General features: G+C 45.5%; 1 protein-coding gene and 1 long non-coding RNA gene across 2 annotated transcripts; both read left to right on the top strand.

Annotated features, from left to right (window-relative positions):
* Nucleotides 1-8304: 8304 nt before the first annotated feature.
* Nucleotides 8305-10643, top strand: LOC308173260. The gene is made up of 3 exons (XR_013937881.1): nt 8305-8464; nt 8977-9049; nt 10564-10643. It is a non-coding gene; the product is annotated as an uncharacterized lncRNA (long non-coding RNA).
* A 5500-nt stretch (nt 10644-16143) lies between these two features.
* bloc1s1 (biogenesis of lysosomal organelles complex-1, subunit 1) lies at nt 16144-21790 on the top strand. The gene is made up of 4 exons (XM_080548748.1): nt 16144-16302; nt 16785-16857; nt 18040-18172; nt 20706-21790. Exons 1-4 carry the CDS (start codon nt 16242-16244, stop codon nt 20814-20816), a joined length of 378 nt encoding a protein of 125 aa, XP_080404874.1. The 5' UTR covers nt 16144-16241; the 3' UTR covers nt 20817-21790.
* The last annotated feature ends 793 nt before the right edge of the window (nt 21791-22583 follow it).

The raw sequence follows: 22583 nt of genomic DNA, 5'->3' as shown, positions 1-22583 counted from the left end.
CGGACCTTGCCTCCAGAGGCGTGAAGGCGGAGCTATTCCTCAAAAACGAAACATGGATATCTGGTCCTTCATTTCTCAGGCAAACAGAGGAAGCTTGGCCTGTCAACCCAGACAACTTGGGAGAACTTCCATCTGGAGACCCGGAGGTCAAGGGGTCAGCTGCCATTGTTTCTGTGGAACAAGAGGAGAATGATGCTGTGACGGGTTTGATCAACCGCAGCTCATCTTGGACACGTCTCACAAGAGTGATGGGATGGATCCTGAGGCTCAGAAACGTATTTTTGAATAACAGAAAGAGGAGAGAAGTCACGGCAAGTCTTGCTCAGTCTGCGTCAAATGCAACTCGACACAAAGATGTTCTCAACAAGGAGATGCATAATAAGCTCTGTCGTGGTTGTCTCTCGTTGGAAGAGATCAAAGAAGCTGAACTGGAGATAATCAAGTTATGTCAAAGGAGAAGGTTCTCTGAAGAGTTCTCTTGCCTCCAAAAGGGAGAGTGCGTGAAAGGAAACAGTCACATTTACAAGCTCAACCCAATACTGGAAGATGGTGTGTTGAGAGTCGGAGGACGACTTAGTAAGGCTGCCATGCCCGAAGAGTCTAAACATCCAGCCATAATTGCTAAAGATCTCCATATCTCAGACCTCATCCTACGACAGATTCATCAAGAGGTTGGCCATGGTGGTAGGAACCACATGTTGTCAAGGCTGCGCCAGCGCTACTGGATTCCTGCTGCCAGTGTTGCCATAAGGAAGATCATATCCAAGTGTGTAGTCTGTCGTCGGTTACATGGAGCTGCAGGTCAACAGCAAATGGCAGACTTGCCTGGTGACAGAGTTTCAGCAGAAGAACCTCCCTTCAGTTATGTCGGAGTAGACTATTTTGGTCCCTTTGACATCAAGCGTGGTAGGAGTCTCGTGAAAAGATATGGAGTGATCTTCACATGTTTGACAATGAGAGCAGTACACCTTGAAGTCGCCTCATCTCTGGACACAGATTCATTTATTAACGCCTTGCGGCGCTTCATTGTGAGAAGAAGACAGATCAAAGAGCTACGCTCCGACAATGGCACCAACTTCATCGGTGCAGAGCGTGAGCTGAAACGAGCAATTGAAGGATGGAACCTGGAACAAATCAATGATGTGCTCTCGTTGAAGGGAATCAAGTGGACCTTTAACCCTCCTACCGGATCACATCACGGCGGAGCATGGGAGAGATTAATTCGTTCCATTAGAAAGATTCTTAATTCCACTTTGAGGACACAAAGTCTGGATGAGGAGGGACTCCATACAGTACTCTGCGAAGTGGAATCAATTCTCAATAGTAGACCCCTCACCAAGGAATCCACAGATCCAAATGATTTGGAAGCATTAACACCCAATCACCTTCTGCTTCTCAAAGCCAAACCCTGCTTACCACCTGGTCTGTTTCACAAGGAGGACAGCTATGCACGCCGGAGATGGAAGCAAGTCCAATACATGTCTGATCTGTTTTGGAAAAGGTGGATTAGGGAGTACTTGCCACAATTACAGGAACGACAGAAATGGACAAAGGCCAAGCGGAATTTCATCCCCGGGGACATAGTGCTCATAGTGGATGATTCTGCACCTCGGAATTCCTGGATCATTGGGAGGATCACCGAAACAATTCCAGATAGAAGAGGACTTGTGCGACAAGTCCGGATTAAGACCCGGACCAGCTGTCTCTGCAGGCCTGTGACCAAGATTTGCCTTCTTCAGGAGTCGACGGAGCTGTGAAGGCTAATCTTTTGACATGACTTGGTTCACTCCTAAAGGATAAGTGCTAGTAACCTCTGTCCTAGACTTGACTTGACTCGACTCAAGAAGATCGGATCAAGATCTACAATGGACTAACGGACTATGAACTCCTTGCGCAAAAGAAATTGCAAAGAAAATTGTAATGTATTGTTAATTATTTATGTGTAGTAATTGTAATAATTAGGGGCCGGAATGTAGGCGCCAGGTATGGGTTGTACTGTTGTCTGTTGTTTGTTGTTCGCTGTTGGATTGTGGGTCACGTGCAGTGTGACGATCCACACTGGTACCACCAGTGGGCGCCATACACCTGTTGACCTTCTCTTTTGGTTCCAGATGGGCACAGGTGGGGGTGATCATCCTGATTGTCCCAGGAACTTTAAGAGAGGGTCAAATTGATGGACTCGGTCTCTTCCTTGTCGACCAGCAGCCTTTTTGTTTGTTGTTACTATTTACTTTATCATTATTTCCATTTAACATATTATTCTTTAATAAATCTCCTATTATTGTTCTCCATGTGTCGTCTCCCTTTTTGTCACCTTGTCCTGAGCCAGGCAAGCGTAACAAATTGGGTGCTCGTCCGGGAGTGAATTTGGTGAGAGCAATATTCTCTCCCTTTTCATAGTTGATATTCGGGATTGGATTGTTGGATTTGTCCAACTCTATATTGGGAGACCCGCATGGTTATTGTTTATAGTTATTGGGTTTTGGTTGGATTGGATGTAATGTATTGTTTAGTATATTTGGTACGTTGGTTTGGGTGCTGGTGACGAGGGGGAGCTGGCCGTCCGACTGTGCTGACAAGGACGTAACTCTTGGTATTGGCTGTGATCTTCGGCTGGAGTTTGGTGAGTGCTGTGTTCTATGCAAAGCAGAGAAGGATAGGTAGGGCGGGTGGTTTAGATACCATCAGAGCTATACGTGAACCCCCGTGCTAGAAGTAGAAGCGCTTAACGCTTGTTTATTGTTTTCGTTTGTTATTTTTGGTGTGTTGAACGCGGGGGCGCCACCAGGCATTTGCTTGGTGGAAGAGTTGCATGTGAACGCACTGAAGACTAGCTGAGTGGTTAGTCAGTCATTACTGAGTTAGATGCGGGGCAGCTCTTACGAAGTATGTTAGTTACTTTTCTGTTTTGTATGTGTGCACAGTTACTCGCTTTAAATGGGCTGAAGATTATGGCTGATATGGGAGTAGTTTATAGGAGGAGTTTGTAATAGGAGGGGAGATTCCCGTTTGTTAGGGTTGGTTAATATTGGTTATTTGATTATATTGAGTTATGGATGTTTTTGAGGAGTTTGTGGCAGCTCCGTCGGTCGATGGATTGTTACAGTTAACGAAGGAACAACTGTGGAAGGTTGTGGAACATTATGAGGTTAAGCTTGAGGTGGTGAAAGGCCGAGCAAAGAAACAGGACGTAGTGGAGGCTTTACAGACTACGTTAATTAATAGGGGCATACTAAAGGGTAAATTGTCTGTCCCTAAAATATCCGTTGGGGTTGCATCTGGGTCCACTGAGTTAACATTTGATCAACAGAAGGAATTGTTAGCATTACAGATGGAATCACAGACGCGAGAGCGTGAATTTCAGATGCAAGAGCGTGAATTTCAGACGCGAGAGCAGACGCGAGAGCGTGAGTTTCAGGCACAAGAGCGTGCGAGGGACAGGGAATTGGAGTTGGATAAATTGGCTCATGAACGGGAGCGCCTTAGGTTGATTACTGAGGGAAAGTTATCTGACGGTGGAGGTGGCGATTCGAGTAATTCTAAGAGGGATAATATGTCTGTCATGGTTAGACTGTTGCCAAAGTTTAATGAAAAAGATCCTGATGTATTCTTTTCACTGTTTGAGAGTGTTGCCGACGATAGGGACTGGTCTACTTCAGACCGTACCGCATTACTACAGAGTGTGCTTATTGGCCGAGCTCAGGAAGCTTATATTGCTCTTAATGGTAGAGAGAGGAAAGATTATGATACAGTTAAGGCCGCTATCCTTAGGGCTTATGAACTTGTTCCTGAAGCTTACAGACAGCGGTTTAGAAAATGGAAGAAACATGACAAACAAACTCATGTTGAGGTTGTAAGAGAACTAACCAGCCATTTCAATCGTTGGTGCGTGGCGGTAGAGGTGAATACTCTGGAGGATCTGTCAAATTTGATTATTTTGGAACAGTTTAAAACCATTGTCCCTGATCGCATTGCCACTTATGTAAATGAACACAAGGTAAAAACAGCAGATCAAGCCGCGGTGTTGGCAGATGAATTTGTACTGACTAATAAGAGTCAGTTTGGTGAACATCATTTTCGTAGCGAGGGGAGCCGTAGACAAAATCCGACCGTGACTAACCTATTGGTAAATCGTGCTAAATTCCCAAACGGAGGTCCTGGCTATTCTGTCCCTTTTTCAAGGTCGGAGCATGGCGGTCAGAGTAGAGTAGATCCTAACTCGACATGCAATTATTGCCTTGGGAAGGGTCACTGGAAACAGGAGTGTCCTGTCCTAAAAGGAAAAAAAAACTACAGTGGGAAGGGGGGCTCTGTTAGACCGTCGGTTCTTGCAGCGCATGCTGGTGGAGTAGGAGGAAGAGTGTCTGGGGTTGCCGAGGGGTCTCCCTTTAAACCAGGGGTGATGGCATCCTCAGTATCCAGCCCACCTGCGGCTACTGAGTTGGCGGGGGCACTACAGGGCTCTGCCTCCATACAGATTAGCGAGGAGGATCCTGATTTTGGCCCGTTTATTACTACAGGTTTCGTTTCTCTGGTGGGAAGCCCACAGAAAGTGCCTGTCCAGATACTTCGTGATACAGGGGCTTCAGAATCGTTTATATTGGAATCGGTTTTAACATTCTCTCAGGAGTCAAGTGTGGGGACCAGCGTTTTGATTAGAGGGATGGGGATGCAGACTTTGTCTGTCCCCTTGCATGAAATTGAGCTTTGCTCTGATCTGGTCCAGGGGGTAGTGACCATTGGTGTTCGACCCTCTCTGCCTGTGGTGGGTGTGGCAGTCATTTTAGGAAATAACCTGGCTGGAGGAAGAGTGTGGAGTGATGTGCCCCCACCTCTGGTAGTTAGTTCTGGGTTTACACGACCAACAGGACCCGACCTAAGTGTGAAGGAGTTTCCTGAGGTTTTTACTGCCTGCGCCATGACTCGTGCTATGAGTTGCATGGACCCTAAAATTGATGATGGTAAAGAGTCTGATAAGTTCACTCCTGACAATTCTGTTTTTCAGTTTCCTGACCTGCCGCCGCCTTTGTCTCGGAGTGAGTTGATTTTAGCCCAACAGGAGGATCCTGAGCTAAAGCTACTGCTCAGTGGGATTCAGCCTAAGAATGAGCTGGAGAGCTCTGAAAGTGGTTGTTTTCTCTTGGAGGATGTGTTGGTTCGTCAATGGCTTCCTCATAATGATTGTTCTGTGAGTGACCCAGTTTTCCAGGCAAAATTTACTGGTCCCTACTCTGTTGTACGACAGGTGTCCAGACAGAATTATTTGATCGATGCCCTTAGCCGTAGAGGGTCTACACAGACCACAGTGCATGGGGTGTCTCCATCTCCGTCCACTCCTGTGGTGGCAGCAGGGGGGGAGGAGGATGTGAGTGGGCCTGGAGACGGTGTTTTGCGTCCTCGGCTTAAGACCATGAGACATTGGCTGAGTTATGTGTTATTGTTTGAGAACTGTTTGGTTTCTGTTTGGCACTGGTTTGGGCTCTGCAGCACTTTGATGTTTATGTGGGAAGGGGGGGGTCTCATCCAGTGGTTGTTTGTTCAGATCATAACCCCCTGACCTTTTTGCATACTTTGCAGAGTCCGAGCCAGCGCCTTACCAGGTGAATCAATGCTGCCGGTCTAAAACTCTTGTCCTTAATCTCTCTTTCTCTTGCTCCTCCCTCCTTAAATAGAGCTTTTCCAGGTACCAGGAATTGCTGGAGGGTGGGCAGGTTGTAGGGGAGGTTGGGATTTGACGTTTAGGCTGTGTGTGGCAGAGATCACCGTTTTCTTTGCCATAAACTATTGTTATTATTTGTATTATTTGTAATCTGGGAAACAAATTTACAGAGACCTTTTTAGTAGGCCTCTGTTTTAAGGGGGGGGATGTGACGATCCACACTGGTACCACCAGTGGGCGCCATACACCTGTTGACCTTCTCTTTTGGTTCCAGATGGGCACAGGTGGGGGTGATCATCCTGATTGTCCCAGGAACTTTAAGAGAGGGTCAAATTGATGGACTCGGTCTCTTCCTTGTCGACCAGCAGCCTTTTTGTTTGTTGTTACTATTTACTTTATCATTATTTCCATTTAACATATTATTCTTTAATAAATCTCCTATTATTGTTCTCCATGTGTCGTCTCCCTTTTTGTCACCTTGTCCTGAGCCAGGCAAGCGTAACATGCAGGGATTCGAGTCACGTGGTGTTGGTGGTGCGTCAGTGGTAGTATTGAAATCAGCTGTTCACCTGTCGGAATTGTGTGAATGGCAGGAGAGGGGGTGAGTTGGGAAGTCCTACTTTTGCTGACCGCTTCAACAAGTCACTGTTGGAATATCTTGGGACGCTGTTTTTAATGTTTTGTGATACCGTTTCACCCTTTGTTTTTATATACAATAAATATACCAAACTTACTTTTCGGGAACAGTGATTCATTGACAGCCAGCGCGTCGGGCAGGTTGTTTTCCCCTACTTAGCCTCTCGGCGACAAACTTTGTTTTTAATAGTCGCCCAACAATCATCATCATCATCACCATCATCACCATCATCATCACCATCATCATCATCACCATCATCATCACCATCATCATCATCATCACCATCATCATCACCATCACCATCACTATCATCATCATCATCATCATCATCATCACCATCATCATCATCATCATCATCACCATCATCATCATCACCATCATCATCCTCATCATCACCATCATCACCATCATCATCACCATATTTTTGGATAATAATTAATATGGACAATAATCTAATTTGCCATATGGGGCCTGTATACAATTACATGTTTAAATAACTCCAAGCCTTATGTTTGTAACTTCAAAATACAGTCATTACTCCCAGCATGTAGGTTACCTCCTCTTTCTGTAGATGAAGGGAGATTCTTATAGAAACATGAACATCATTCTGATTTTCATGATTGTAATAGGCTAATATTCATTGTATTATTTATATTCATAATAATGTTGTCAAAACATCCACGAACGCCTTATATCAAAACAAAGCAAACATAGCCTATTTCACCCAGAGTTAAGCATAGGTTGACTTTCCAGACACCATATTTTGTTGTTCTAAACACAGAACAAAACGAAATGAAAAGCATGATAGAAATACAAATGAACTCCCCGACTGAGATTCACGCATTGAATCGTATATAGTTGTAAATACATGTATATCTATCAACGGCATGGCCTATAAATCAATGCATGTTTCGTAGGCTATTTGATTTATTTTGTTCAAGTGCAAATGTCGCCTAAGGGGTTACAGTCATTTAGCAGACGATTTGTCCAGGACCATTGTAACCCATTTGCGACCCATAAGCTTGATATTGTGCATCTATGTAGGCCGATATCTTTCCATATTTTAATTTGAGTCCCAGGGGGTCCGGGTCATTGAGGGATTGGAGCTAGCCTATCAATTAGTTCACATATGTACCGGTAGGTATTATTTCTCTAAAGAATAGGGAATTACTCAGGGTCTTATAGCCTATATTATGCGACTTATTTACCGCTGGTAAACTCTGCTGACGTTAATGCGGGGGTAGTGGTGGTGTAGTGGTCTAGTGGTAGTGAGTTGGACTTGTGATCGGAAGGTTGTGAGTTCAAATCCCGCCTGAAACCACACCACTACTAGTGTGCCCTTGAGTAAGGCACTTAGCCTTCAGTTACTCCAGGGGGAGTGTCCCTGTAATTCGTAATTGTAAATCGCTTTGGATTAAAACGTCTGCTAAATGGCAAAGTTAAAATTAAAATTAAATTAATGCTAGCCCAGCTATGACCTATCAGGACTATAGCTCTAACTCCTAGCGTCAGTTAGTAACTATGTACGCAATGTTTAAGGCATTTCTGCTTTAATGGGATAGAGGCAGTAGATATTGACAGGAAAGATGGGTGAGAGAGAGCAGGGATGACAGGCTCGTTCTGTCCGCGGCTGGATTCGAACCGGCGACCTTGAGATGACATGGCTGACAACACACAATAACGTAGCTTTAAGAAGACAGTTCACGGTCAATAAATATAAAAACGTAGCTTCTCGGGTGCTGGGTGGTGATCTAGCTTTATTGTTATGGATCAACGGTCCAGATCAAGGTTCTGACGTACAGGTCGCACTCGATCTCCCAGTGCGACTGCGACCTTAATAGGCCAGAACCACTAGTGTCCCCCGACGTAACCACTAGACCACGGAGAAGCTAACGGAATTATAACGACTTTTAGGATATTTAAACCTTTCGAACGTTACATCATTTCGAACGTTCAAACCTTTCAAATCACGCGAGAGTTGCAGTCATGTGACGAGACTGCTGCTGTTCTTCCTGCTGCCAGTTAGCTTGGCTCATCGTAGCGCATACTAAATGAACAGACATTAAAACATTAACTCAACTAAGAACACATTAAGCAACACGCCAACATGCTGTCTCGTTTATTAAAGGAGCACCAGGTGAAACAGAACGAGCGAAAAGAACTGCAAGGTCGGTGAGAGGAGAGAAACTCAGGTTCTGTGTGCTAGCAGCTAGCCAGATATGCTAAAAACAAACCGGCTGTCAAACTGTCTGATTATCCTCCATGTTTCTGCCTGAAGGTGTCGCCGTGTTTATGGTTTAGGGTTGGCATACATGTAGCAAACATGATGTGTTTAATATTGTTCGTTGGCATGATACTGCTCCATGGGGTTGTGTTGGGGCTACTGAGCTTTGACATGTTGTGTCTTGGGGTGTGTTCGTAAACACGCTGTGGAAATCTGATCAGCACTCGTGTGATGCCTCTTGTCCAATCGAATTACTTGGTCCCTTTATGAGCGAATTTACGAATGCACCCTTGTTTTGAAATGGCAGCAACGTGTGTGTACAATATATGACTCCATGATACAAAGTGTTTAACTTCCATGCACTGTGTGTGTGTGTGTGTGTGTGTGTGTGTGTGTGTGTGTGTGTGTGTGTCTGTGTCTGTGTCTGTGTGTTGTGCTTTGATTCGCCCTGCACAGAGAGACGCAGACGTGAGGCAATAACAGCTGCCACCTGTCTGACAGAAGCTCTGGTGGACCACCTCAATGTTGGGTACGTGTGGCAGGACGACAGGGGGACCAGGGTGTTGCTGCTGTTGTTGTTCAGTCCTCCCAACCCTACTACTTATGCAGCTGTTCAACACAGATCAGATTGTCTCATCTGGACTCAGTCTTATACAATTAGTTCAAACTAGAACATGTTACCGAATAGTACACATTATACAACAGTTAGTTCCGACCAAGTCATTTGATTGGACAAGAGGCATTCCATGAGTTACGATATACAGTATAACAGCACTGGGACTTTTAACTATATGTATCACTCCGCCGCACAGATGTTCTACTAAATGACCGCTAATTAGACTACATTGTTTGTGTTCAGGTTACTAGGCAACAGTCCATTTGAAGTTCAGTTGCGGAACTATTTTTTGTTTATTTTTATGATTAAATAAACAAACAAATCATAATCTGTTGTCGCTTATTACTGTTAACTAATAAATCGCGCTGTAGAACTGTTGTATGAAAGCAATATCACACTCGAGGTCGTGCTGTTATACTGCGGCCGAGTACCGAAGACGATCACAGCCATGCTGATATTCAGTATAACACACTCCCTCTCGTGTGATATTGCTTAAATGTACACTGGCAATACTAGCCTATATATTATATTTAATCCTTAGTAGTAGTAAATCAGCTTAAGGAAGACGAGTGGACTCGACTGCTATTGTTTTGTTATGCCGTTACAACGCTACGTATAGTGTTTTCCTCTTATGGAACGAGGATACCTGGTGGCTGGCAACCTTTGCCATTGAGATTTAGAATTCCACTCTGACAGACATTACACTTTCATTGCTGTCATAAGGTCACCGTCCGAGACAAGGTTACTATTATTATTATTATTATTATTATTATTATTATTTAGGCTACTCTATATACTCACAGTGAAGCCTTCAGAGGCCTGGAGTGGTCAAGTGGTCTAGCAGTGGTCTGTCAGCATGGGTTTAAATCTGGCCCATACTGTCATACCCTCACCCTCACGTATTCTGCGGCCGCACTCTGCGTATGCTGCGGCGTACTTAGATGACATTGATGGACAAAACCACTGCGATCACCGCCGCCCCGTGGCCCAGGACCCGGAAGGACGTGAGGCGGTTCCTGGGACTGGCCAGCTACTACCGGCAGTTTGTGCCGGGGTTCTCGGAGCTGGCCAGCCCCTTTACCAACCTCACCCGGAAGGGGGCCCCGGATCCGGTCCAATGGACTGAGCTGTGCCAAGTAGCATTCGATGGGACCCTTCAACTTCACGGTGGTTCATAGGCTGGGGGCGCAGATGGTCGTGGCCGACTTCCTCTCCCGTGATGGGGGGGGGGGAGTAGGCTATTGGCCGGTGGTGTCCCCGGCCTCGAACTGGCGGTGGGGGTGTGTGGGGAGCATGGCGCGTTCTGGCCTGCAGAGGGAGCCAGACTGCCGTTGGGGGGGGAATAATGGGCTGATTACGGACAGGTGTCAGTGATCAGACTCGTTATCCCACTGGTCTATTTAACCTGTGTGTGTTTGTTCCCTCAGGAGATGAGAAGGGCAGGAAGTACCTGCCGCACGGAGACGCACTGGGAGAGAGAGAGAGAGAGAGAGAGAGAGAGAGAGAGAGAGAGAGAGAGAGAGAGAGAGAGAGAGAGAGAGAGAGAGAGAGAGAGAGAGAGAGAGAGAGAGAGAGAGAGAGAGAGAGAGAGAGAGAGAGAGAGAGAGAGAGAGAGAGAGAGAGAGAGAGAGAGAGAGAGAGAGAGAGAGAGAGAGAGAGAGAGAGAGCCGCGGCGAGGACGCACGAGATCCCGAAAGGGGGTGAGGTGCGGGGAGCCGGGCAGACGGAGCGGGTCCCGAAAGGGAGAGCAGCGGAGAGAGAGCGAGGGCTCTGCCGGGGAGCGAACGGGTCCCGAGGGGGGGCGTGTCGCCGAGAGTCAGCCAGCGGACCAAGTCCCGAAAGGGGACGCAGCGGGCGTGACGGCAGTGACGGCCGCACGCTGGACTTATTATTTATTCTTTGTTATTTTGAACAACGGGCTCAGAACGTCAGTGACGTTGCTGAGCCGTGCTGTAGACAATAAATACCTATTCTGCAACTGTTCCTCTGTGTCGACCTCCCTCTGTGCCTAGAGACTCTTACAAGTTCATAACTGGCAATCAGCATTTCATCAGGTGAACATTTGTTTTCATGATGACATTTTACATGTCCACCTTAATCATTCAACACTCTTTTCTAGAGTGACCTATGCACAATAAGTGGAGTTGTCTAAAGTCAGTGATACAATAATCACAATCTTTTCAAGTAGGCTAATCATTGTGCATAAATGCAGGTATTTATGAAGTGCAGGTCCATCACAAGTGTTGGGAAGTGCAATGGTGCCTCTATTCCCACTCTACCTCTATCTGAATTCATTTATTAAATTCAAAGACTCTTTTTTGACACTGCAATTATCAGGCTGAGTTTCCACAAAGGATTGCACTGAGTGCTTTCTGCACATAGCAATTTGCTCGTCCTTTGTCTTCACATGAAGTGATCTTGCACTGTACTGTATTGTTGTCTCTGTGTCCTGTGTGGTATGTCATGTGTCATGTTGTATTTATGATGGATTGAGTGTGTTTTGAATACCTGGCTGCAACCAAATTTCTCCTAGTGGGATAATAACATTTGACTTTGGCAGAGCGTGAGCTGAAACGAGCAATTGAAGGATGGAACCTGGAACAAATCAATGATGTGCTCTCGTTGAAGGGAATCAAGTGGACCTTTAACCCTCCTACCGGATCACATCACGGCGGAGCATGGGAGAGATTAATTCGTTCCATTAGAAAGATTCTTAATTCCACTTTGAGGACACAAAGTCTGGATGAGGAGGGACTCCATACAGTACTCTGCGAAGTGGAATCAATTCTCAATAGTAGACCCCTCACCAAGGAATCCACAGATCCAAATGATTTGGAAGCATTAACACCCAATCACCTTCTGCTTCTCAAAGCCAAACCCTGCTTACCACCTGGTCTGTTTCACAAGGAGGACAGCTATGCACGCCGGAGATGGAAGCAAGTCCAATACATGTCTGATCTGTTTTGGAAAAGGTGGATTAGGGTGTACTTGCCACAATTACAGGAACGACAGAAATGGACAAAGGCCAAGCGGAATTTCATCCCCGGGGACATAGTGCTCATAGTGGATGATTCTGCACCTCGGAATTCCTGGATCATTGGGAGGATCACCGAAACAATTCCAGATAGAAGAGGACTTGTGCGACAAGTCCGGATTAAGACCCGGACCAGCTGTCTCTGCAGGCCTGTGACCAAGATTTGCCTTCTTCAGGAGTCGGCGGAGCTGTGAAGGCTAATCTTTTGACATGACTTGGTTCACTCCTAAAGGATAAGTGCTAGTAACCTCTGTCCTAGACTTGACTTGACTCGACTCAAGAAGATCGGATCAAGATCTACAATGGACTAACGGACTATGAACTCCTTGCGCAAAAGAAATTGCAAAGAAAATTGTAATGTATTGTTAATTATTTATGTGTAGTAATTGTAAGAATTAGGGGCCGGAATGTAGGCGCCAGGTATGGGTTGTACTGTTGTCTGTTGTTTGTTGTTCGCTGTTGGATTGTGGGTCACGTGCAGGGATTCGAATCACGTGGTGTTGGTGGTGCGTCAGTGGTAGTATTGAAATCAGCTGTTCACCTGTCGGAATTGTGTGAATGGCAGGAGAGGGGGTGAGTTGGGAAGTCCTACTTTTGCTGACCGCTTCAACAAGTCACTGTTGGAATATCTTGGAACGCTGTTGTTAATGTTTTGTGATACCGTTTCACCCTTTGTTTTTATATACAATAAATATACCAAACTTACTTTTCGGGAACAGTGATTCATTGACAGCCAGCGCGTCGGGCAGGTATTTTTCCCCTACTTAGCCTCTCGGCGACAAACTTTGTTTTTAATAGTCGCCCAACAATCATCATCATCATCACCATCATCATCATCACCATCATCACCATCATCATCATCACCATCATCATCACCATCATCATCATCACCATCATCATCATCATCATCATCATCACCATCACCATCACTATCATCATCATCATCATCATCATCACCATCATCATCATCACCATCATCATCATCACCATCATCATCATCATCATCATCATCATCACCATCATCATCATCACCATCATCATCACCATCCTCATCATCACCATCATCACCATCATCACCATCATCATCATCATCACCATCATCATCACCATATTTTTGGATAATAATTAATATGGACAATAATCTAATTTGCCATATGGGGCCTGTATACAATTACATGTTTAAATAACTCCGCCTTATGTTTGTAACTTCAAAATACAGTCATTACTCCCAGCATGTAGGTTACCTCCTCTTTCTGTAGATGAAGGGAGATTCTTATAGAAACATGAACATCATTCTGATTTTCATGATTGTAATAGGCTAATATTCATTGTATTATTTATATTCATAATAATGTTGTCAAAACATCCACGAACGCCTTATATCAAAACAAAGCAAACATAGCCTATTTCACCCAGAGTTAAGCATAGGTTGACTTTCCAGACACCATATTTTGTTGTTCTAAACACAGAACAAAACGAAATGAAAAGCATGATAGAAATACAAATGAACTCCCCGACTGAGATTCACGCATTGAATCGTATATAGTTGTAAATACATGTATATCTATCAACGGCATGGCCTATAAATCAATGCATGTTTCGTAGGCTATTTGATTTATTTTGTTCAAGTGCAAATGTCGCCTAAGGTTATGTCATTTAGCAGACGATTTGTCCAGGACCATTGTAACCCATTTGCGACCCATAAGCTTGATATTGTGCATCTATGTAGTGTAGTGCCGGAGGAAAAAGGAAAGACGTAGGCAACGTAATGATAACTGTTTAATCAAAATAACAACTTGTACTCTCAGTACAGGACCAGAAAATAGATCACCAAAACTGTCGTTTCTAAACAGGAAGTTGCGACGTTAATAATCCTCCCCTCTGCCCCTAGTGCCAGAACTGGTTCCCTCCCACTACACCACCAACAGTAAGAGGAGAACATGAACCCATAATGTAGTCACTACACCAGCCCCCCCAGTGTTCACCTCAATATTGGAAATCCTCACGGCGAGGAGGGCGTATGGCCCGGCCCCTACGATCGTAGGTAAAGTCAGGAGGTGCGGGAGGAGGTGTGACATCGCCCATCACGTCCTCCTGCAGGGAAGGACGGGGGGCAGTGACGACCGGGGGCTCGCGAGCTGCGGGGGGTTGTCGGGGTCGGAGGGGGGAATGGCCAGGGCGCGGCAGGGGAGGTAGGACTGGAGGCCGGCCTCTGCGCGGTGGCAGGGCCAAGTCCAGGGGCAGTTCAAGGTCCAAGTGGGCCGGTTTGAGGCGATCAACGGACACACACTCAGGCCTACCCCCCATGTCAACCATGAAGTTCTTGGCTCCGGCCTCGATGACACGGAAAGGCCCGTCATAAGGAGGACGTAGTGGAGTCCTGTGGCCATCATGACGAATGAAAACGAACCTCGCTGAGTGCAGCTCCGGGGGCACCCTCGAAGTAGGGACACCATGCTGCGTAGTCGGGACCGGGACGAAGGTCCTGGCGCTGTCCAGCAGGGAGGCGCGCTGAGCGGCGGCGGACCAGGGCTCCGTTGACTTGGGAATGAAGTCACCGGGGACCCGCAGCGGCTGTCCAAACACCAGCTCAGCGGACGACGACCGGAGGTCCTCCTTAGGCGCTGTCCTGAGCCCCAGCATGACCCACGGCAGCTTGTCAAGCCAGTCGCTGTCCGTGAGGCTGGCTCGAAGGGCGGCCTTCATGGATCGATGGAAACGCTCACAGAGCCCGTTCGCCTGCGGTGATCACGTCGGGGTCACCAGTGTAGTGCCGGAGGAAAAAGGAAAGACGTAGGCAACGTAATGATAACTGTTTAATCAAAATAACAACTTGTACTCTCAGTACAGGACCAGAAAATAGATCACCAAAACTGTCGTTTCTAAACAGGAAGTTGCGACGTTAATAATCCTCCCCTCTGCCCCTAGTGCCAGAACTGGTTCCCTCCCACTACACCACCAACAGTAAGAGGAGAACATGAACCCATAATGTAGTCACTACAGTAGGCCGATATCTTTCCATATTTTAATTTGAGTCCCAGGGGGTCCGGGTCATTGAGGGATTGGAGCTAGCCTATCAATTAGTTCACATATGTAGGTATTATTTCTCTAAAGAATAGGGAATTACTCAGGGTCTTATAGCCTATATTATGCGACTTATTTACCGCTGGTAAACTCTGCTGACGTTATTGCGGGGGTAGTGGTGGTCTAGTGGTAGTGAGTTGGACTTGTGATCGGAAGGTTGTGAGTTCAAATCCCGCCTGAAACCACACCACTACTAGTGTGCCCTTGAGTAAGGCACTTAGCCTTCAGTTACTCCAGGGGGAGTGTCCCTGTAATTCGTAATTGTAAATCGCTTTGGATTAAAACGTCTGCTAAATGGCAAAGTTAAAATTAAAATTAAATTAATGCTAGCCCAGCTATGACCTATCAGGACTATAGCTCTAACTCCTAGCGTCAGTTAGTAACTATGTACGCAATGTTTAAGGCATTTCTGCTTTAATGGGATAGAGGCAGTAGATATTGACAGGAAAGATGGGTGAGAGAGAGCAGGGATGACAGGCTCGTTCTGTCCGCGGCTGGATTCGAACCGGCGACCTTGAGATGGCATGGCTGACAACACACAATAAAGTAGCTTTAAGAAGACAGTTCACGGTCAATAAATATAAAAACGTAGCTTCTCGACGTGCTGGGTGGTGTTCTAGCTTTATTGTTATGGATCAACGGTCCAGATCAAGGTTCTGACGTACAGGTCGCACTCGAATTCCCAGTGCGACTGCGACCTAATAGCCAGAACCACTAGTGTCCTCCGACGTAACCACTAGACCACGGAGAAGCTAACGGAATTATAACGACTTTTAGGATATTTAAACCTTTCGAACGTTACATCATTTCGAACGTTCAAACCTTTCGAACGTTCAAACCTTTCAAATCACGCGAGAGTTGCAGTCATGTGACGAGACTGCTGCTGTTCTTCCTGCTGCCAGTTAGCTTGGCTCATCGTAGCGCATACTAAATGAACAGACATTAAAACATTAACTCAACTAAGAACACATTAAGCAACACGCCAACATGCTGTCTCGTTTATTAAAGGAGCACCAGGTGAAACAGAACGAGCGAAAAGAACTGCAAGGTCGGTGAGAGGAGAGAAACTCTGGTTCTGTGTGCTAGCAGCTAGCCAGATATGCTAAAAACAAACCGTCTGTCAAACTGTCTGATTATCCTCCATGTTTCTGCCTGAAGGTGTCGCCGTGTTTATGGTTTAGGGTTGGCATACATGTAGCAAACATGATGTGTTTAATATTGTTCGTTGGCATGATACTGCTCCGTGGGGTTGTGTTGGGGCTACTGAGCTTTGACATGTTGTGTCTTGGGGTGTGTTCGTAAACACGCTGTGGAAATCTGATCAGCACTCGTGTGATGCCTCTTGTCCAATCGAATTACTTGGTCCCTTTATGAGCGAATTTACGAATGCACCCTTGTTTTGAAATGGCAGCAACGTGTGTGTACAATATATGACTCCATGATACAAAGTGTTTAACTTCCATGCACTGTGTGTGTGTGTGTGTGTGTGTGTCTGTGTCTGTGTGTTGTGCTCTGATTCGCCCTGCACAGAGAGACGCAGACGTGAGGCAATAACAGCTGCCACCTGTCTGACAGAAGCTCTGGTGGACCACCTCAATGTTGGGTACGTGTGGCAGGACGACAGGGGGACCAGGGTGTTGCTGCTGTTGTTGTTCAGTCCTCCCAACCCTACTACTTATGCAGCTGTTCAACACAGATCAGATTGTCTCATCTGGACTCAGTCTTATACAATTAGTTCAAACTAGAACATGTTACCGAATAGTACACATTATACAACAGTTAGTTCCGACCAAGTCATTTGATAGGACAAGAGGCATTCCATGAGTTACGATATACAGTATAACAGCACTGGGACTTTTAACTATATGTAGGCCTATCACTCCGCCGCACAGATGTTCTACTAATTGACCGTTAATTAGACTACATGTTTGTGTTCAGGTGACTAGGCAACAGTCCATTTGAAGTTCAGTTGCGGAACTATTTTTAGTTTATTTTTGCTGTTATACTGAATATCAGCACGGCTGTGATTCGGTCGTAGGTACGAGGCCGCAGGCCGAGTACCGACTGGGACATCCCTCTCGTGTGATATTGCTTAAATGTACACTGGCAATACTAGCCTATATATTATATTTAATCCTTAGTAGTAGTAAATCAGCTTAAGGAAGACGAGTGGACTCGACTGCTATTGTTTTGTTATGCCGTTACAACGCTACATATAGTGTTTTCCCCTTATGGAACGAGGATACCTGGTGGCTGGCAACCTTTGCCATTGAGATTTAGAATTCCACTCTGACAGACATTACACTTTCATTGCTGTCATAAGGTCACCGTCCGAGACAAGGTTACTACTATTATTATTATTATTATTATTATTATTATTATTATTTAGGCTACCCTTGTGGATGACGTAATAAATAGGTGTGCTGTTATCTGATTGACTTTAGATGAGTGATACTCACAGTGAAGCCTTCAGAGGTCTGGTCAAGTGGTCTAGCAGTGGTCTGTCAGCATGGGTTTAAATCTGGCCCATACTGTCATACCCTCACTTTCCTGACTCTCTGCACTATTTATATCCAATAAACTAAACACAAAATGGAATTTGACCGCCACACTCCCACATAGACGAAGCAGGTGTCTTAATATCTAGGCCTGGCACGATTCCACTATTCAGGGCTAGTTAAACATGCTGTATACATTTTAGCTGATGTTTCTTACCTCACCAACTCAGTCACCCTCTCTTAAAAGTCATGGAAGTTGTTCACAGCTGCCGTGTGTCTCCTCTCAGTGTTTCCCAGGCTTATGTGAACCAACGGAAGCTCGACCACGAGGTGAAGACCCTACAGGTGCAGGCCAGCCAGTTTGCCAAGCAGACGGCTCAGTGGATCGGTATGGTGGAGGGCTTCAACCAGGCCCTAAAGGTGCAGTATGCTAAACAACTTACATTTTACATGTTACATTTTTGGCATTTAGCAGACGCCTTATTCCAATGGGATTTACAATCAATACATTTGACTAAGACAGTGTATCATCAACCCTCCAGTCGTAGCAGGAAAAGTAAGTTCAGGCCACTGGCAGTCGTCGTGATAGAATATTATTAAAAAATAAAATAAATGTGTAGACAACTAAACCCTTATTCACTCTACAGAGCCAAGCTGACCTATGTGCATAGGTATAGATATTGTTGTAGATATATGGCTTTGAAGTCTCTCTATGATTCTATGGTGAATGAGGGACACTCAGGGTGTGTGTTCTTCAGTTGGAGTCACATGGAGTATATTACTTTCCTCTCGTATCAAAACATGACAAACACAACCTTTTTGTGTTCAACGCTTTAGCCCTGCGGCAGGTCAATGGGATGGATATCAGTGACTCACAGAGATACTAGTTTACCAAGACTAGTCCCAGTTGTAAACCAATCTCTAAAGGTGCCTTTGTTGTCATTGTCTTCACTTAGAGGTGACTACGGTATGGATGGAAATCCAACTCCTTGTTGTCAAATATCAAACAGCATATCCTGTGAGGTATTCCATGCAGTTTATGTTTTTGTCAACTGAGAAGAGCGACTACTTTTGCTCCCCTGAGGGACTTTGGGGATGACAAGGATGAACAGAGATAAGTCGTGTTGGATTGTCTCATTACCTTCAAAAGAACTCTGAGTCATCTCACTCAAAGCTGGTCTTTGCTTAGTCATCTTTACTGAGTAGGAGTCATGGAGAGGATGACATACAGCTCTGGCCATATGGTGACTATAAATAGCCTGCCTGGTGCCCACTCATGAAGTTGAATACTGTACGTCGCCCTCTTGTGGTAGAAAATAGGAATATCCAAAGAGGTCAAATTCCTGACATGCTTATTCATAGGCATTTTTACATTTCTCATTTATCCAAAGCGACTTACAACAAGTACATTTGTCTAAGTAAGTGAATCATCTGTACATCAACGATCATAAGAAAAACAAGTCTATGCTAGGACCAGGGGCTATTGGTAGTCACAATGCTAGAATAAGGAAGAATTACAACTACACTTTATTTATTTGATTATTTTTTACAGTGGAGAAACTGTACACGGGGGTAGTAGGAGTGAAGAGGTCTTTAGGAGGGACAGCCGAGATGTAGTCTGAAGAGATGGGTCTTCAGTCTACGGCGGGAAACAGGTAGTGGCTCTGCAGTCCTGACAGCAGGTGGAAGCTCATTCATGTAGAGGCGGCGAGGTGCTAGACGGTGGTAGAGCGGAGTGATCGGGCAGGGTTCTGGGGGCTGACCATTGCTTGCAAGTAAGGAGGGGCTGTTCCCTTTGGCCCCCCGGTAGGTGAGCACCAGGGTCTTGAATTTGATGCTGCTACCGGGAGCCAGTGAAGGGTGTAAAGGAGGGGGGTGACATGGGAGAACTTGGGGAGATGAAACACCAGACGGGTGGCAGCATTCTGGATAAGCTGAGATGGCAGAGGCGGGGAGCCCGGCCAAGAGTGCGTTGCAGTAGTCAAGGCGGGTGATCACAAGTGTCTGGACCAAGAGTTGTGCTGCTTCTCTTGTGAGGAATGGACGTATCTTTCTGATGTCGTAGAGGAAGATTCTACACGAGCGTGCTGTCGCTGTGATGTTCGCCGCACAGGATAAGTGGTTGTCAAGGATCACCCCGAGATTCTTGACTTGTCTGGGAGGAGGTCACAGTAGAGTTCTCGACTCTACTGTGACGGAGCAGTCTTGGAGAGGGCAGGCTTTTCCAGGGAGGAATAGTAGCTCGGTCTTGTTATGGTTGAGCTTGAGGTGGTTGGCTTGACATTGAAGCAGAAATATCTGCAAGACACACAGAGACACGTGTTGCCACGTGTGAGTCAGAGGGGGGGGAGAAAAAGAGTTGAGTGTCATCTGCGAAGCTGTGTTAGGAGAAACCATGTGAGGGAAATTACCAAGCCAAGAGATTTGGTATAGAGGGAGAGCAATTGGTTTCTCGAGGAGAGGCTTGACTCTGGCTGTCTTTTTTCTTCTTTTTTTTTCTGAGTGGGGCAGTCCCACACAGATTTTTCCTTTTAATGACAGACACAGTAGAGATTATGACAGGAAGGATGGGTGAGAGAGAGAGAAGGGATGACATGCAGGATATGTCCGCGGCCGGAATCGAACCGGGATCCCTGCGGTACATGGTCAGCGCTTAATCCACTACGCCACCTAAGCGCCCCGACTCTGGCTGTCTTAAAGGCAACTGGGACAGATCCTCTGGATAGAGAGGATGATTGATTATGGTGGTATGGAACGGAAGGAGGTTTTTGGAAATGGATCGGAGAAAGAGGGGAGGGGATATGATCGAGAGGGCTGGTGGTTTGCCCCGCTTTGATGTGACCCGTTTTAGAATATCCTCAGGGGAGGAGAGGGGGACAGGGTCAGGTTTTCGTGCGCCGAGGTGCCGAGTTCTAACCCCTCCTGTCGGATCTTTTTTCGCTTTGTCGAACAGGAAATCGGAGATGTGGAGAACTGGGCGCGGAGCATCGAGATGGACATGAGGACCATCGCCACAGCTCTGGAGTACGTACACAAGGGTCAGCTACAGTCAGCTTCCTCGTAGCCCGACACTAATGGACTGCTAGGGGCTGGCAGCCGTGTACGTAGTCGAGACTCTTGCGTTTGGAAGAGTGATGCGCCAACTAACCTCGGATACCAGAGCCATCACAGAGGATTCCCCTCGAGAAGACTTCAAGAGACGACCAAGGATACAAGAGTCTACTGCCCCTTTCCTAGTGGGCTTAACCAGCGTTGAGCAGCTTGTAGTTAGGCATGTCTATCGGAAAGCAAATCTTATTTAAGAACTATTACCTAAATGGCTTATCTGCAATGTTGTTTTATTTAAAACTCAGACATTCTTTAGCATGTGGCTAGCCTATTCTGTACCAAAATATACTGTCAGTGTCAACTGCAGAGTGGAAATGTATTAAAAACCCTCAAGCCTTTATATAGGAGTATAAAGCCCCCATCTTTTCCATAGATTAGTTTTTCATTCACAATTAAAGAACGATCCAGTGGGATCTGAATGAAGCATGTCAACCATGAGAGAGAATCATTGGTGTAGCACTATTAGAAAAGGTTAGTTTGTGAAATAGCCACCTGTGGGTCGCAAGCATCGATAATCCGGTGCTTCGATTTCGTCCGTGTGAATTTAGTGACAAATTATGAAGGGGGTCTATCTCTTCCAATGCACGACTTTGAAAGTTTGATTAACGAGAAACGCTCGGAGCAGACCCCTTGTTACTGAACAAAAGAGGCTTGTATGTGAAACGGTAGCGTGAAGGAATAGGATTGATTTGCTTTTAATTGGTTTAAGGGCTGACTGGCTGCCGCTCCCGTCTGAATGTTACTGGTACGCTTCTTCAACACCAGTCATCTCAACAATCAAGTTGCTCGAATTCCTTTGATGATCATGTCTTTGTTAATCCGGTTGTTTAACCATTAATCTTGTGTATGAGAAACAAAATGTTAATCTTTCTTTTAACCCTGTATGGTGTTTTAATGTAATGTGGCTTTGTTTCAATTAAAACATTTTCAAATGTTTGAAAAATGATGATGTTTTGATTAAGATATCAAGTAATGATGGACTGTACTGTACCGTATAGGCCTACCTTTCTGTCTAACACGTTCATTTGGGATGTTATTTGTGGCTGGAACCCTTTTTGGCCAAGAGTACTCCCGGTTGCAAAATCGTCCATAACACATTAAACGAATCACAAGACGGTAGTAAATCCGTGACAGAAAGTAATGTCACAATAAGGCACGTGTTAGTGGAGCTCAGCCACTTCACTACATTCCTGTTTGGTAACCCTGCCCTCCCAGTTCACTCAGCCTAATGACGTTGGCGTTGGATTATTGGAGTGTTCCATACGCAGATTTGCGTAGACAGATTATAGAAGGGATTGATCAAATTCTATATAGTGTGCTATTTTGGGATTTATAATCTACATACACGTGTGAAATAATATCCAATGTAGGCAGAATCAGAGTTAGTTCTGATACAGATAACTAACTGTTTTAGTGAAACAATCATGTTGTGGTAGATTGTGATTTCTTTCTATGTAGTCACAGTCATGAACAACAAAGTCAAGCCTAACTGGTGACCTTATTGACCAGGGTGGATTGTCAATCAATTAACTTGTACCTGGGGTGCTTGTTTCACATCATGGATATACGTCAACATGCAAAAGATGCTTTGCAAGTAGATTTAAACATTTTTTTAAATACATGTAACTGTTCAATGACTTGCATGTAAACCAGATTATCTACACATGTTTCAGAAGGGCACACAAGGTCTCCCCACATAGGATTATAGTGTGTTTATTTAACC

The sequence above is a fragment of the Nansenia antarctica genome (assembly GCF_963989245.1).
Source record: "Nansenia antarctica genome assembly, chromosome: 18".
Lineage (NCBI taxonomy): Eukaryota > Metazoa > Chordata > Actinopteri > Argentiniformes > Microstomatidae > Nansenia > Nansenia antarctica.
This window is presented reverse-complemented; position numbering and strand designations above follow the sequence as displayed.